The sequence below is a fragment of the Hyperoodon ampullatus genome, assembly GCF_949752795.1.
Source record: "Hyperoodon ampullatus genome assembly, chromosome: X".
NCBI lineage: Eukaryota > Metazoa > Chordata > Mammalia > Artiodactyla > Ziphiidae > Hyperoodon > Hyperoodon ampullatus.
In genome coordinates this window covers 48,982,339-48,998,188 of record NC_136913.1, presented here as the reverse complement: position 1 = coordinate 48,998,188, position 15,850 = coordinate 48,982,339, and the positions used below count along the sequence as shown (strand labels likewise).

The window sequence follows — 15,850 nt, the reverse complement described above, 5'->3', positions numbered from 1 at the left end:
CCGCAAGCCCTGGAGTAGCCTGTAAACCAGTCTCAGTACATCTTCATACCAATCATCTTTCTCCACCACCACCACGACTTCAAAATCATTTCCTTCAGAAAGCTGGAATTCTTTGCTTCTGCCAAAGGAAGGAGACAGAGGGATCCTGACTGCTTCGCATCTCAGAGGGGTGAATGTGAGCCCAGGCAGAATTCACATCTGTCTTTCACCATGACCGTGGTGTGCTGTGCACCTGGCCAATGAGGCCAGTGCCACAACACTGGGCCCAAGGAGGACACCCTTCAGCCTGTCTTTTTGCATGGGCAGATACCCACTGCTTGCTGCCTGTGTCCTACCCCAGGAACTCTATTCTGCTCAAGTTAAGAAGTCCTCCTGGGCCATTTTGCCTTCCGGGTTGGAAACATCATCAATGAGCAATGTTGCGGGCCCAGAAAGGTTGCTGTTTGGTTGGTCCACTGTGCGACAGCCAGGACCTAGGATTTGAGGATTGATGGAGTGCTCAGGGTGGTAAAGTTTATGAGCAACGTGTTGTCATGGGGAAGACACCCTTGTTTTGGAAGAAAATTGTCATTCTACAGAGAGCAACGCCTCAAGGATGCCTGGCAATTGGGGCCGCAATAAATGAGAATAAACGGACGCCCACAGCTGCTTAATGGCTTCTTAATCCTACTTTCCCACACCTCCTCACCCCCTCCAGCATGCTCCTTCTCACTTTTACCCTGGGTTGTGGTCAAGTTTGAAGACAAAAGACTTCCCCAAGTCTGGGTGGAGCCCCAGGTGTCCTGGTGATGATGCAGTCTGCCTGTCATTTTCATGTAACAGTGTGGACTTTAGACTTGGCCCACCCTGGGTCATTTCCAGGGCAGTCACTGACCAACCGGTAACCAACCAAGTAACCCCAGCAACTTGCTTCTGGTATCTGACCCTGAGTTTCTTCCTCTGTAAACTTGCCCTAGTGGCTCCTACCTTGCCAGACTGTTGTGAAAGTTAGAGACAATGTATGCAAACAGCAGTCAAAGTGCCTGGCACAATTTAGGCACTCAGGAAATGTCAGCTGCCCCTCTTGCTATGCTTTGAGGACTTCTGGGCTCTCTACCCCTGAGTTCCCTAAACAGCTGGAGTTTTCTAGAACCCAGAAACTCAATCCACTTCAGTGGCATCTTGGCAACTAAAAGTGCAGCTTTTCCGCTCACTTTGTGGAGACTCTGCTGGGGTGGGGCCAGCTTAGTTTGCTGATTTACGAAGCAAGAGGCTCTTAGCTTGTGTCCTATCTGCATACTGCTCAAAGCTGAAAGAATTCATGTAACTGAAACAATGAGTAGTATTTTTGCCCACCACCTTCGAGAAGCCCCTTTCCCTGCCTGTCCCTCAGCCCTGTCATTCATTTCACAGCCACCGGAAATCCCGCCCTTGTTCAGTGTTCACCTGAGCAAATGAAGATTAACTCTTTGCAGTACCAAGGTAGTGTGTTGGCGTGGGGAGGGGTGGGAGACACACTGAACTTCCAGGCCAAGGGGGGAATGAGCCTGGGCCATTGGTTGCTCCCTTGCTGGGCTGGGGAAAGTCACCCAGTCCTTGGAGCATCCCTGGGGAGCCTCCTGCCTGAGGCCTTCAGGATTCCAGCAGTCGTCTGTTTTACAGTGCAGCTTGCGGTATACTCCCACTGTTCTCTCCCTTTATCTTGGGCACTGCTGATTCCCTGACTGAATTCAGCTTCTTGGACCATACTTGCAAATAGCCATTTTAGACAACTGGATGATTATTCCCCACCAGAGCCAAAGGAAACCTGGATTCAGACAGGGTTTGGAAGGACATTATTTCTTTCCCTGAGCTAGCTGGCACTTCCTGCAAAACGGGGGGGAGGGGATGGTGGTGGCGGTGGTCCTGGTGGTGGTAATCTCACTGACCTGAAAGAAATAATGTGTGGCAAGCCCCCAGTACAGAGATGCTCAACAAATCTTTGCTCTGCAGGTTCTCCCACTTACTAGTTGACTAACCTGGAGGTGACTGACTTCTATGAGCCCCTTCCTGTAAAAGGGGGAGAGGTTAAAGTCAGCCTTGTTTCCAAAAGGATTTGAGGCTACAGTTGGGGTTACTGAGAACTGTCCCACTGACTTCACATGTTTCCTTTGAAGATAGAGACCTTGTGAGTACATTGGCAGGCAGAGAAGGACAGCAGGGTGATCTATAGGGAAACACTCTGGATTTACTGGGAATGGACATGGGGTCTTGTCTAGGATCTGTCACTTGCCACCCCGGTGGCTCTAGACCAGAAAGTCACTCAGTAATCTGAACCTCAGATTCATACCTTGTCTACCTCTGGAGCGGGTATGGACAAATTTGGCTCCTCCAGGGCCAGAAACATGCCTTCTGATCTTCCACAGCCTCAGTGTCTGTCACACTGCCTGAATCAGAGAGGCTCCCACTATTTTCTTGTTTGCCGAATGAATTTGAAGCCGCTGAGTGGTCATGCTTCCTACTTTTGTTTCATGCCTCCTTTGCCTGCCAGCTGATGTCTATGGGTCCCTGGGCCTTTGCCAGAAAGTCATTTCCTAGCTTACACTGGCCCCGGTGACTTTGCCTGGCACACAGGTGGAAGCAGGTAAGACTGCCTGGGGGCAAAGAAAGAAGAAGGTGCCCTGGCCACTCTTTTGTGTGTGACAGCTGCTCCCTCTGAGACCCAGGAGGCTAGATGAGGCACCCTCCCTTGGTGTTCTCCATTAGGGGACTTAGTTCTTACAGTGTTTAGCTCTTGGGATAAGTGTGGTCGGCTTTGGTGGTGGCCAAACTTCTAATGCGTGCTCTCTGCCTGTAGCCGATTTGAATATGAGGGATGACTCCCACCTCTCCAGATGTGCCACAGGGCAAGGTAGAGGATTCAGAAGCCCCTGGTGACAGAATGGATGGGAAGAGCATTGAGCTCCTTGGTACAATGAGGAAAGAAAGTGTAAAAGTTCCTGGAGGTGGGAAGAAACCTGATACCACAAGACTTCATACACCATGGGCCACCATGCCAGGTAGCCCTCTGGACTTAAATACACTGGCTGAAGGAGAGAGTCAAAGTGCTAATCCTGCCCTACCTGCCCACCACCCCCTACCCCAATACACCCACACTTTAAAGCAATTTGTGCACCCTAACAAGACAGTTCCTGAGAGAGGTGCCAGTTTACCTTTCAGAGATACCACAGGTCGACTCCTCTCTCTGGTTCATCCAGGAGGCTCTGCTTTTATGGAGCCTTTTTCTTTTCATTATTCCGGGATTATCATTATTATTAACCACTTTTGTTCTCATTAAAATTAGTCGTAACTCCTGCCCTTTGAGACTCTAGCCCCTGTTCCCCTCTTCCCCACCTCATTCCTTTTACTCCACTTTCCGCTTGACATGACCCTAATACTTCAGTAAAAAATTTGTTTCTTCCCTAATGTCCATGCTGCCTTTAGTGCCTCAAGTTACTCCCTTCCCCATCTCCAATATTACTTTCAGACCTCAGGTTGTCACTAACCAAGAATTTTCTGACAGTCCCGTCTTTTTAATTTCTGTAGTACCCTACAATGTCCTTTTGCCTGCAACCACCCCTCTCCCCCTGTCCTCCTCTCAAGCTGATTTAAGTGCATTTTCTATTTCCACAGCACCCTGTGATGCTCCCTTCCCTTTGCCAATGCCCCATCCTCCAAGCTGGGTCACGTTTCCAAAAAATACCTAATACACGCTATTTTCATAGTATGCTCTGATGTCCCTTTCAAATCCCCCCAACCTTATTTAAGCATCTCTTGGATTTTCATAGCACCCTATCATGCCCTCTTTCCCGTCCCACTCTCCAAGACAGGTCACATAAGCTTTTCTACATTTTCATGGCACCCCATGCTCACTCCCTATTACAGCATTTACCACACTGCCAGTTTACATATTTGTCTCTCTCACATAATCTAGAATATTCTTTAGAGCTGAGCACTGTGTCTGAGGAGTATCCCCAGAACCTACATTGGTGCCTCACACATAAGTGGTGGTCAATAAATGGACAAGGTGTCCTCGTCATTAAGCTTTTATTTTTTTCTATATTCTGCAGTAACTAAGCAAAATCAAGGTAGTTGTCAATTTTCTTTACACAACAGCAGACACAAAGGTTTTCAGAATGGCAAGACATAAAAGAATTCTCCCATCCTTCTCTCACATTTTACTGGTTATTTCAAACTTTTAAGAACAGCCTATTTTAATGATATAAAATATGTATCAGATCACAGAATATGATGCAAAGACTTCAGTTTATAACGTTAGCAAAACTGTTATACTAAATATCAATGACTGAAAAAAATATATCTCCTTCAATGGTATTTTAAAACATATTATGACCTTAATCAACACTGTATTAAAATGAATGAAATTTACAATATTCAAAGTAAATGTTCTGTTTCTCAAACAATTAGCACTGATCACAAATACCAAATACAGTGCCCCACTCCCCATTACATTCAACTAAGGACCCAGATGATCTACTCCTTGGGGTACCTTTGAAGCTCTTTCCAATCCCCCTCAAGAGTGTGCTGCATATTTCCCTAAGGGGCAGAATAACCCCTAGCACCTGAATTGAGGATAGCCTCAACTTCTGCATCATCATCAGAATCCCAATCGTAATTACATGGCCAGTCCTTGGAGCATCGGTTACGCACCCTTGCCACAAAATGCATGACTTTCAGCTTGCTTGATTCCACATGTGCTCGAGGTCCCCAGAAGAATTCGTACTCCACAGGACTGCTACGGGGCACCGGCTTATAAATCAGGTACCCTCTGCGCACAAACTCTTCTGTAACGACCTTCTTTGGATCTCCAAAGATGCTGTGCTGCCGGCCAGGCTGCATCCCCAACTTTCCCAGCACTTTCCAGACCAGGGCCTCCTTGGCGCTGTTGCCCATGATGAAGATGAGGGCTAATATAGACATCAGGAGACTTTTCTTGGTGCCTTGAAAATTGCTCCTGGCTACCGAGGGCTTCTGCGCTAGAGCAGTGCTCGAGGCTTCCTCAGGAGTGGTGGAGGCCTCCTCTGGAGTGCTTGGGTCTTCCTCTGGGCCGCTCAGGTCGTCCTCAGGGGTGCTCGGGACCAAAGAGGTGGCCATCGGGGTCTCGGAGGTTTCTGAGGCCTGTATCTTACGATTGTTGCGGTTCTCTTCTGCGGCCCTTGCGTTACGGCGACGCCGACTCTTTCGTCCCCGTGGCATATCTTCTGCTAGGGGCACGGAGCCTATAGCAATCCTAGGGAAAGATGACTGTAACCTCTGCAGAAAAAAGCTATCTCTACTTTAAGAAGTGGCCGCCGCTGAAGCCACCAACGTCAATAGAGTCTTTGTAACAAGCGAGACGTTTTCAGCTACAAAGCTAACACCCACGCAAGCCGACTTGCACTAGCAGCCGCCCCCAGCGCTCGCCCCAGCAGCAAAGCACAAGAATGCAGGGCTGAATTGACTCCGCCTCACCTGCCACGCAATCCCCAAACTCCAAAAGGAAGTGGGCGGTTCCTACAGGCAGACTTCCGCTGTCAGATAGAAGAACGGACAGGCCTAAGCAGGGGTGGGACTAGGGGAGAAATGACGGCTTGGGATTGGCAAGGACAGGGGTATGTAAAGAAGAAATAAATATAGGGTTCCTGCATTTTTCAGTCTAGTACAAGATTGGCTGGCGGGTCTTGGGAAAGAGTGTGTCTCTACTCTATTCCCAGACTGGGGGTGTGTTTGAGACAATGGGGGAGGGACAGGAGTGTATTCTTAGAAGGAATCAGCTGCTCCCAGCTCTTCTTTCCTGTCTTGGCTTACACAGCATATTCATTCACAGGCCTTGTTTTCAGAAGGTGGCTCTGTGTATAGTGATTAATTCCTGGGTCCGCATAAGACCCAGATAAGATGGCTGTGGCCGAAGTGCTGGGTGATGAGAGGAGATGGGACTGCAAAAACGAACAGTGTGCAAGAGGTGCAGAGCCTTTAAAATGTTATATATTCAAGAGATTATTAAGCAGGGCACTGACTGGATCAGACTTGCATTTGTACGGCCTCACAGAGGAGCAGACTATTGTCTGGCAGGTCATTTAGGAAGCAATTAGAATAAGAAGCAAGAGGGAATGAAAGTGAGCCTTAAGGTGGTTGCCATGGGGATGGAGAGGCAGAAAGACATTTTAAGGGCGATCACTGACAGGCTTTAGAGGCTGATTGGATGGAAGTGGTGAATAGGGAGTGGGTGGTAGAGTGCAGGTTGGCTCCAAGGTTTCCTGGCTCCAGTCTACCTGAATGCCGGATTTATTTTGCTTCTTTCTTTCACTCTGTAATCCGAATATAATTCATAGCATACTCTAAACTTTATCCACTCCAGGTCTTGGCTCACTGTTTCCTCTGTGTGAAATGCCTTTCCTCTCATCTCCAATTACCTAAATTCCAACTGCTTGCTCAGAGGCCTCTTCCTCCCTGAAGCTCTTCTTGGTCGGCACAAAAGGGTAATGAGCCCATTTTTGTTCCCCATTTTTTGCTCTCTATAGCAAGCACTCCATATCTTTCTTACGTCATTCCAAAGCTACTATTTTGCACAAGTCACTTCACCTCTCTGAGCCTCCATTTCCTCATCTAAAGAGTGGAGTTAATTAAAGTACCAGTGGTCTCCTAGGGTGGTGAGAATTAAATGAGAAAATAAATAAAAAGCATGCATCACACAGAAAGCACAGCCTCTGTCTCTCGCAAGGTGCTTCAAGCAGTGTGTGAAAGCGGCATTTAATAAATAAATGCACATTGAAGGAATACATGAAACGGAAGATTTTGTGCATGTTTTTACCTGAACTTTCTTTTTTTTTTTTTTTTTTTTTTGGCGGTACGGGGGCCTCTCACTGTTGTGGCCTCTCCCGCTGTGGAGCACAGGCTCCGGAAGCGCAGGCTCATCGGCCATGGCTCACGGGCCCAGCCGCTCTGCAGCACGTGGGATCCTCCCGGACCCGGGCACGAACTCGTGTCCCCTGCATCGGCAGGTGGACTCTCAACCAGTGCCACCACGGAAGCGCTACCTGAACTTTTTAAAAGCAAGTGAATGCTTTATACCCGCTTGGCTGGAAGAGGTGAAATGTTTGTTTGACAGGATTTCAGATTGTAATCCCAATGAGGGAAGTGGTCCTGTCTCTCCTCTTGATGTCTCCTAGCCCTTGGTAGACTTGGTAGAATAGGATATGTCTACACCCAGTGAATAAGTTCTGGGGTGGGAAAGTGTGTCCCGTTTAGAAAGCAGAATTGCCAGCTGAATCACCCAACAAGGCCCAGTCCTCTGTACATGTGTAGAAAGGGAATGCCTGGTACTGAGGAACTCAATATGAGCATTGAACTCAGATATGGGAACATGAGTTCTGGCCCAGCCCCTGCCATTTACAAGCTCTTGACCTTGATGAGTTTAACCTAACATCTGTGTCCTGTGATTCATCCTCTGAACAAGCAGAAAAGGCTAATCCCTCTTGCCCTGTATGCCAGGCTTCTTGTGAGGCTCTCTGAAAATCCAACAGCACATACCGGCAACCCTGAGTTAGAGCAGGTTCCTCTGAGTTCAGTTGTTTCTTGTTTATATGTTTTGTGTTTGCTGTTTGGGAATCTGTGTGACAAGAGGATTGCAAAATCACCCATATTGTTTCCAAAAGCTTCTCCTTTCTGATGGGATTTTATGGGAATGCAATCCAGCAAACTAATTTTCTTCCCAGGGGTTACTTTCTAACTCAAGTTTTCTTTATACCCAGAGCCTACCAAGACCTCCTGTTCACGAAGCCTCACCATAAACGAACTTGGGGTAGTGTATGCTTGTTGCTGCATTACCTTCTGTCCACCAACCAGCTGACTGAGGAGGGATGCCATTTCCCTGTCACTCCATTCATTTTAGTGAACCTTTGTTCCAACCCACAACAAGGACGAGGCAGCTCTGCATAGCACCCAGGAAGATCAGAGCCTATCCTTAAGCAGTGTACAACCTAGGGCTGTGGCTCTCAACAGATTTCCTCAAAGGAGTAATCAGGAACAGGCTTTAGGTTGTGAGCTACTCTCAGTGTTCCCAAAAGCTTAACAGAAATCACATTTATGTAAGACAGGCCACAGAGGTTATTAGTCAAGAAACACAGTGTTTTTAATAGCAAGAATGTTGCCAGGCATGATAGTAACAGGAGGAACTCGTAAAACCATGCCTTGGGACACTGTGGACCACAGGTCTGTCTAGAGTAAGTAGGACATGACAAAGGAAGGGCGGCTGACTTGTGAGGGCCTGAGAAGTACAAAGAGAGGAGGGAAGCTAACATTGCTGTGGCAGGCTATGTGCCTAAACTACCTCCAAACTGGAATCTTTACAACAACCTTCAATCACCAGTGAAGCTAGAGAGAGATTAACTCTCTTGCCCAAGATCACAGTACTGCTGTTGAATGTCAGTATTGGGGCTCACATCTTCAGATTTCTAAGCTCCACCTTCTGCCGTCGCACACCTCACAGCTGCTCCACCTGAGTGCACGTTTGGTGGTGCCAGGAGGCTTAACATGGAAGGGAGTGTTCTCACTCCCTTGGGATAGGAGCAGAAGGGAAGGAGATGAGAAAAGGGACACAGATGTGTAGACGGGCAAGACAAGGCTCCTCACTCACCTTACTAGGTTTTCCATACTTGGCTCTGCCCCTTCCAAGCTGTGTCAAGTCCAGCATGTTATTTAACCTTTCTAAGCCTCAGTTTCTCCATCTGCGAATAAGCATACCATAGTGGTGTTGTGAAGATTAAAGGGAAATATCTCATGCAAGATGAGGTAGGTTGAAAATGGCCCCCCAGTTCTCAAAGATATCCACGCCCCTAAACCCAGAATCTGTGAATATGCTACCTTATATGGCAAAGGGGAATTTTGCAGGTGTGATTAAGTTCAGGATCTTTAGAGGAGGATTATCCTGGACTATCTGGGTGGGCCCAAGGGAAACAGAGAGTCCCTATAGAAGGGGGACAGTAGAGTTAGATTCAGTGAAAGATGTAAGGATGGAAGCAGAGATCAAAGAGGAGAGAAGATGCTACATTGCTGGCCTTGTAGATAGAGAAAGAGGGTATGAGCCCAGGAAAGTAGGCCGCCTCTAGAAGCTGAAGAAGAAAAGGAAATGGATTCTCCCCTTGAGCCTCCAGGAGGAACACAGACCTGCAGGCACATTTTAGACTTCTGACCCCCAGAACTGTAAAATATGAAATTTGATTGCCTTAAGCCACTAAATTCGTGGTAATTTGTTACATCGGCAGAAGGAAACTAATACACAAGTCATATGTGTGCCTCACTCATGGGGAGTGCCTAATGAATAAGAACTGTGACTACTCACTGAGGTGAATTTATATTATTGTCATATTTTCAGTGAAAGTACTGGGAGGAACTCGGGAGGGATACGAGACTGGGCTGGATACCTTGGCAGCAATTCTTGTGGGTGTTGATGCACCTTGTTCTTCTCTGGGGCTGTCTACTAACCCCCCTATCCCAGGCACTGTCCTGGTTATATGACCAAGTTTCCTTAGGCATTGCTCTTACCTGGGCAGACATTGCCAAGCCACCACCTGGTCGTAAGTGCTGTGGGTGGGATAGAGAGGGAAATGCAGGGTTCAATCCACACTACTGTCAACGCTGTAACTAAATATCTTTCAGTTGTCTGTAGGCCCTGTTCTGATTCCAGCAAGCACCTCCCCAAGGGCGCAGAGTACCCTTGGGCCAGTCTCTCCATTTGCAACAATGCTTGCACAGACTGTGGGCCACCGCTACTTGAACAAGTGAGTCTTACCCTATCTGATGTCCCTCATTCAGGGGCTGGGCTCCTCACTATTTCTGGTCTGTTGAAGAATCATTTCTCTGAATCATTTCACACTGAAGGCATGGACTTATTTTAGTTTTCAAGAATTAGGGTCTTGCAAGGAGGTCTATAGCATGTGCGCTCCTACAGTCATGAAACAAAAGCCATGTGATTACTTATGAGGATCGTTTGCTGGGTTTGAGAATAGAATATTTTTACTGCAAGTTAATCACAAACATAGGGACAAGAATAAAATTAATATTACAAACACCTGCATAACCAGTGCCCTGCTGTGTCAAATTTAAAAATTAGGCCCTACCTTGGCCTAACCTTTACATTATAGATATGGTAAAACCCTCTGTTTACCTCTTCCCAGACCCACACCACTCTCTCCTTCTTCAGTGGCATCTGCTATCATGAATTTAACAACTATTATACCCAGGACAAGTTGTACATATTTGCTATCTATTTCTGTGTTCATACACATTATATAGGATTTTTAAAAAATCCTTTTGCAAGTTGATAAATGTAGCTCTAGGTCATTTTCATGTTTGTACACTATTTCTTACAGTAATTGCACTTTATCTTTCCCCTGATGACCCAGACTTTTGCAGTTTCTATTTCTCCAGAAAAAAACAAACAAAACAAACAAACAGAAAACAAAAAACAATGCTCTTATCAGTCTTTGTGTACCTATTCCCTGAGAATATGTGAATATCTCTAGGGTCACCATTTAAGAGTGGACTTACTGGGTGTGTCTGCATGGATGTGTTTACATAGACCACATAGATTTCTGCTTTGCTTCATTTATAAAAATTAGATCCTTCTATATAGAATTTTCACTTCATTCTTTTTGCTAATCAACAATAAAATTTGCTCACCTCATACCTGTAAGTCTTTCATTATAATGGCTGAATGATGTTCCTTGCAGTGGTTTTACCAGAATCTTTTCAGGCATCCATCTGTTGGCCTTGTACCCTGTGTCTCCAAAGTATTTTCCCCCTCTGCAAGCAATGCTGAAATAACAGTTCAATCAGTTGTTTACTAGAATTTTTTTCTTAAGTGAGCAGTATATCCAATTGAGTATGAGAGCCAAGTTTATGTTCAGGATTTTTGATGAATAATTAAAATCTTCCTTCTACTTCAGTCAAAATCAAGGTGATTTATGACTTTTCCTGAATCTTAAATAATTCTATGATGCATAAGGGTGGTTGAATATTATCCCAAAGCCACCCAATGGGAAATCACTGAATGCTTTCCAACAAGCGACTGGTAAGTTCTGATCAGTGATTTAGCAAAGCCTCTTTGGCTGCAGTGTGGAGACTGGACTCTGAGGGAGGTGGGAGGGGTGGATGGAAGACCTCATTAGAGGCTATTGCCTTCATCTAGGCTAATGATAGTGGTGCCTGAAATAGAGTGATGACAGTGAAGATGGAGAGAAGGGAATGGATACCAGAGCTGATTAGAAGACCGAATGAATAAGCCTTGGGGATTGCTTGGATCTGGGTAGTGAGGGGAAGAAACAGGTTAACTGGGCCTCCCAGGGTTCTGGCTTGGGTAAGTTATGAGATTAGCGATGCTGGAGAAGCAGTGGGTTGGCTGCCTTGCTCTTCTCTTAGGTGCTTGGCCTTTAGGGGGAGAGGGGATGGCCTTTGTTAGGTTTACTCTCTGTAGGATCATTGGATTTCAGATGCCTGCAGAAGCCTTGCTAATGCTCAGCCTCTCCCAGCACACTGGGCACAGAATACAGCAGGGTGCAGCCAGTCCTCAGAATTGTGGGAAGACGAGATATCATCCATGGCATTTGTACCCTGGAGGAAATTCTCTCCTTAAACAAGGGTAACTCCATACTGGGTTTCCTACACTTTTCTCAGAATCACAAGTCCCCCCACCACAAACCCCAAAGTGAGTCCATTAGTTGACTCCACATCATCACAGGAGTGATGGCGCTTCCTAAAATTCACCCTGAGGTTCTGTGGGGTCTTCAGGGTGTCGAACCGCCTCTAGTGACATCAGTGATAATCTGAACAGAAGGTGCCAAGTATCACGCCCATGAAATCTGCCTGTGTCTTCTTGTGAGCCCAAGGTGCGTGCCACTCGTAGACTTTAGGGTCCCTCCTTGGCTACTTCTGGACATGCCCAAACATTTTTCTATGGGGAATCCTCATCCTTCGTGCCTTCTGTTTAAGGATGGGGATGACTCTGAGGGTGAGGTGGAATATCACCCTCCAGAAAATAACCTAAGTATGCAGTCACAGTGAAGTTCCCCATCTGTTAACTGAAATGTTGCTTAATTTTAGCCAATTAACAATTGTTGCATTTCTTTCCTCAACATATATCTTAGCTCTGGCATATTATTATTCATAATGTCAATAATAAGTAACTTCCTTCTGCTATTTTTATTGTGCATTGTCTCACAGTAAAAAATAATTGGTCACTCTCAGTAGGATGCCCAATGTAGATATGAAGCATCTGAGGCATCTGAGGACTTATATCCAATCCCTGACAGGTGATGGAGTCAGGATTTTTGACCCACTTCCCTGATTCCACTGATATTTTAATTTTCTCCTCTGAATCATAAATGAGGCCATTCCAATTTCCACACACCTTCTCTTACAGGGTTTCTTATCGAGATTTATGCAGCATTCTCCTTCCTGGCTTTATGCCACCTCCATTCTCCTTATCCAACTATATCTTGCATGTAGTCATAGGAAGTTCCTCCTGAGAGGTGTCACCACTCACTGTTCACCACCAGAATAAACAGTGCAGATGTTGCATCTGGCTCCTTGCTAGCTCACTGGCGCCTGGTGGTCCATAGAAAATCTTCAAAAAGTGACACCAGATGGATTGAATGAATGAATGAATGAATGTGGAATTGAGGCAACTTACCTTCCTACCACAGCATCTCTAGCCAGAGCCACAGTGTATTTGACATTCAGACCCAGGATTGCCCAGGTACTGAGCTTGTACTGACTAGGGAGTGGAAGACCTTGTGGACTCAGTCCCCCAGTGTGTATGCACACCTGTGTGCACATAGGCATGAAGGTGACCATCCATTCACAGGGGCACACTCACCTCTCTGTTTCCGTCTCTGTGTAGAGGTTCCAACTTGGGTCCCTCTGGTTTAAATCGTTAACGTAGTACCTGTCTGGTAAGGACTTGGCATACATTATCTAATTTAATCCTCACAACTTTCTTTTTTTTTTTAAACATCTTTATGGAGAATAATTGCTTTACAATGGTGTGTTATTTTCTGCTTTATAACAAAGTGAATCAGTTATACATATACATATATGCCATTATCTCTTCCCTCTTGTTTCTCGCTCCCTCCCACCCTCCTTATCCCACCCCTCTAGGTGGTCACAAAGCACTGAGCTGATCTCCCTGTGCTATGCGGCTGCTTCCCACTAACTATCTATTTTATCTTTGGTAGTGTATATATGTCCATGCCACTCTCTCGCTTTGTCCCAGCTTACTCTTCCCCCTCCCCATCAAGTCCATTCTCTAGTAGGTCTGGGTCTTTATTCCCGTCTTGCTCCTAAGTCCTTCATGACATTTTTTTTTTTTTTTAGTTTCCATATATCTTTGTTAGCACTTGGCATTTGTTTTTCTCTTTCTGACTTACTTCACTCTGTATGACAGATGCGAGGTCCATCCACCTCACTACAAATAACTAAAATTCATTTCTTTTTATGGCTGAGTAATATTGCATTGTATATATGTGCCACATCTTCTTTATCCATTCATCTGTCGATGGACACTTCCATGTCCTGGCTATTAAAAATAGAGCTGCAATGAACATTGTGGTACATGAATCTTTTTAAATTACGGTTTTCTCAGGGTATATGCTCAGTAGTGGGACTGCTGTGTCGTATAGTAGTTCTACTTTTAGTTTTTTAAGGAACCTCCATACTGTTCTCCATAGTGGCTGTATCAATTTACCTTCCCACCAACAGTGTAAGAGGGTCCCCTTTTCTACACACCCTCTCCAGCATTTATTATTTGTAGATTTTTGGATGATGGCCATTCTGACTGGTGTGAGATGTTATCTCATTGTAGTTTTGATTTGCATTTCTCTAATGATTCGTGATGTTGAGCATTCTTTCATGTGTTTGTTGGCAATCTGTATATCTTCTTTGGAGTAATGTCTATACAGCTCTTCCGCCCATTTTTGAATTGGGTTGTTTGTTTTTTTTGATATTGAGATGCATGAGCTGCTTGTAAATTTTCGAAATTAATCCTCTGTCTGTTGCTTCATTTGCAAATATTTTATCCTATTCTGAGGGTTTTCTTTTTGTCTTGTTTATGGTTTCCTTTGCTGTGCAAAAGCCTTTAAGTTTCATTAGGTCCCATTTGTTTATTTTTGTTTTTATTTCCATTTCTCTAGGTTGTGGGTCAAAAAAGATATTGCTGTGATTTATGTCATGGAGTGTTTTGCATATGCTTTCCTCTAAGAGTTTAATAGTGTCTGGCCTTACATTTAGGTCTTTAATCCATCTTGAATTTTTTTTTGTGTATAGTGTTAAGGAATGTTCTAATTTCATTCTTTTACATATAGCAATCCAGTTTTCCCAGCACCACTTATTGAAGAGGCTGTCTTTTCTCCACTGTATATTCTTGCCTCCTTTATCAAAGATAAGGTAACCATATGTGCATGGGTTTATATCTGTGCTTTCCATCCTGTTCCATTAATCTGTATTTCTGTTTCTGTGCCAGTACCATACTGTCTTGATTACTGTAGCTTTGTAATATTGTCTGAAGTCGGGGAGCCCGATTCCTCCAGCTCCGTTTTTCTTTCTCAGTGTTTTCTGGCTATTCGGGGTCTTTTGTGATTCCATAAAAATTGTGAAACTTTTTGTTCTAGTTCTGTTAAAACTGCCAGTGATAGTTTGATATGGATTGCACTGAATCTGTAAATTGCTTTGGGTAGTAGAGTCATTTTCACAATATTGATTCTTCCAATCCAAGAACGTGGTATATCTCTCCATCTATTTGTATCATGTTTAATTGCTTTCATCAGTCTCCCTAGGTAGGTTTATTCCTATGTATTTTATTGCTTTTTGCAGTGGTAAATGGGAGTGATTTATTAATTTCACTTTCAGATATTTCATCATTACTCTATAGGAATGCAAGAGATTTTTTTTGCATTCGTTTTGTATCCTGCTAGTTTAGCAAATTCATTGATTAACTCTAGGCGTTTTCTGGTAGCATCTTTAGGATTCTCTATCTATAGTATGTTGTCATCTGCAAACAGTGAGATCTTTATTTCTTCTTTTCTAATTTGGATTCCTTTTATTTCTTTTTCTTCTCTGATTTCTGTGGCAAAAACTTCCAAATCCATATTCAATAATAGTGGTGAGAGTGGGCAACTTTTTCTTGTTCCTGATCATAGTGGAAATGGTTTCAGTTTTTTGCCATTGAGGATGATATTGGCTGTGGGTTTGTCATATATGGCCTTCATTTTGTTGAGGTAAGTTCCCGTTATGCATACTTTCTGGAGGTTTTGTTTTTTTTTATCATAAATGGCTGTTGAATTTTTTTGAAAGCTTTGCCTGTATCTATTCAGATGATCATATAGTTTTTCTCCTTCACTTTTTAAATATGGTGCATCACATTGATTGATTTCCATACACTGAAGAATCCTTGCATTCCTGGGATAAACCCCACTTGATCATGGTGTATGATACTTTTAATGTGCTGTTCATTCTTTTTGCCAGTATCTTGTTGAGGATGTTTGCTTCTATGTTCATCAGTGATATTGGCCTGTAGTTTTCTTTCTTTGTGACATGTTTGTCTGGTTTTGGTATCAGGGTGATGGTGGCCTTGTAGAATGAGTTTGGGAGTGTTCCTCCCTCTGCTATATTTTGGAAGAGCTTGAGAAGGATAGGTATTATCTCATCTGTAAATGTTTGATACACTTCGCTTGTGAAGCCATCTGGTCCTGGGCTTTTGTTTGTTTGAAGATTTTTAATCAGAGTTTATATTTCAGAGCTTGTGATTGTTCTGTTCATATGTTCTATTTCTGCCTGGTTCAGTCTCGGAAGGTTGTGCATT

The 15,850-nt window shown here is 44.5% G+C and overlaps 1 protein-coding gene across 1 annotated transcript; it reads right to left on the bottom strand.

Moving 5' to 3' along the window:
- Positions 1 to 4,554: 4,554 nt before the first annotated feature.
- MAGEH1 (MAGE family member H1) lies at positions 4,555 to 5,214 on the bottom strand (the record flags this gene model as incomplete). The annotated part of the gene is made up of 1 exon (XM_079727401.1): positions 4,555 to 5,214. One exon carries the CDS (start codon positions 5,212 to 5,214, stop codon positions 4,555 to 4,557), a length of 660 nt encoding a protein of 219 aa, XP_079583527.1.
- Between the last annotated feature and the right edge of the window lie 10,636 nt (positions 5,215 to 15,850).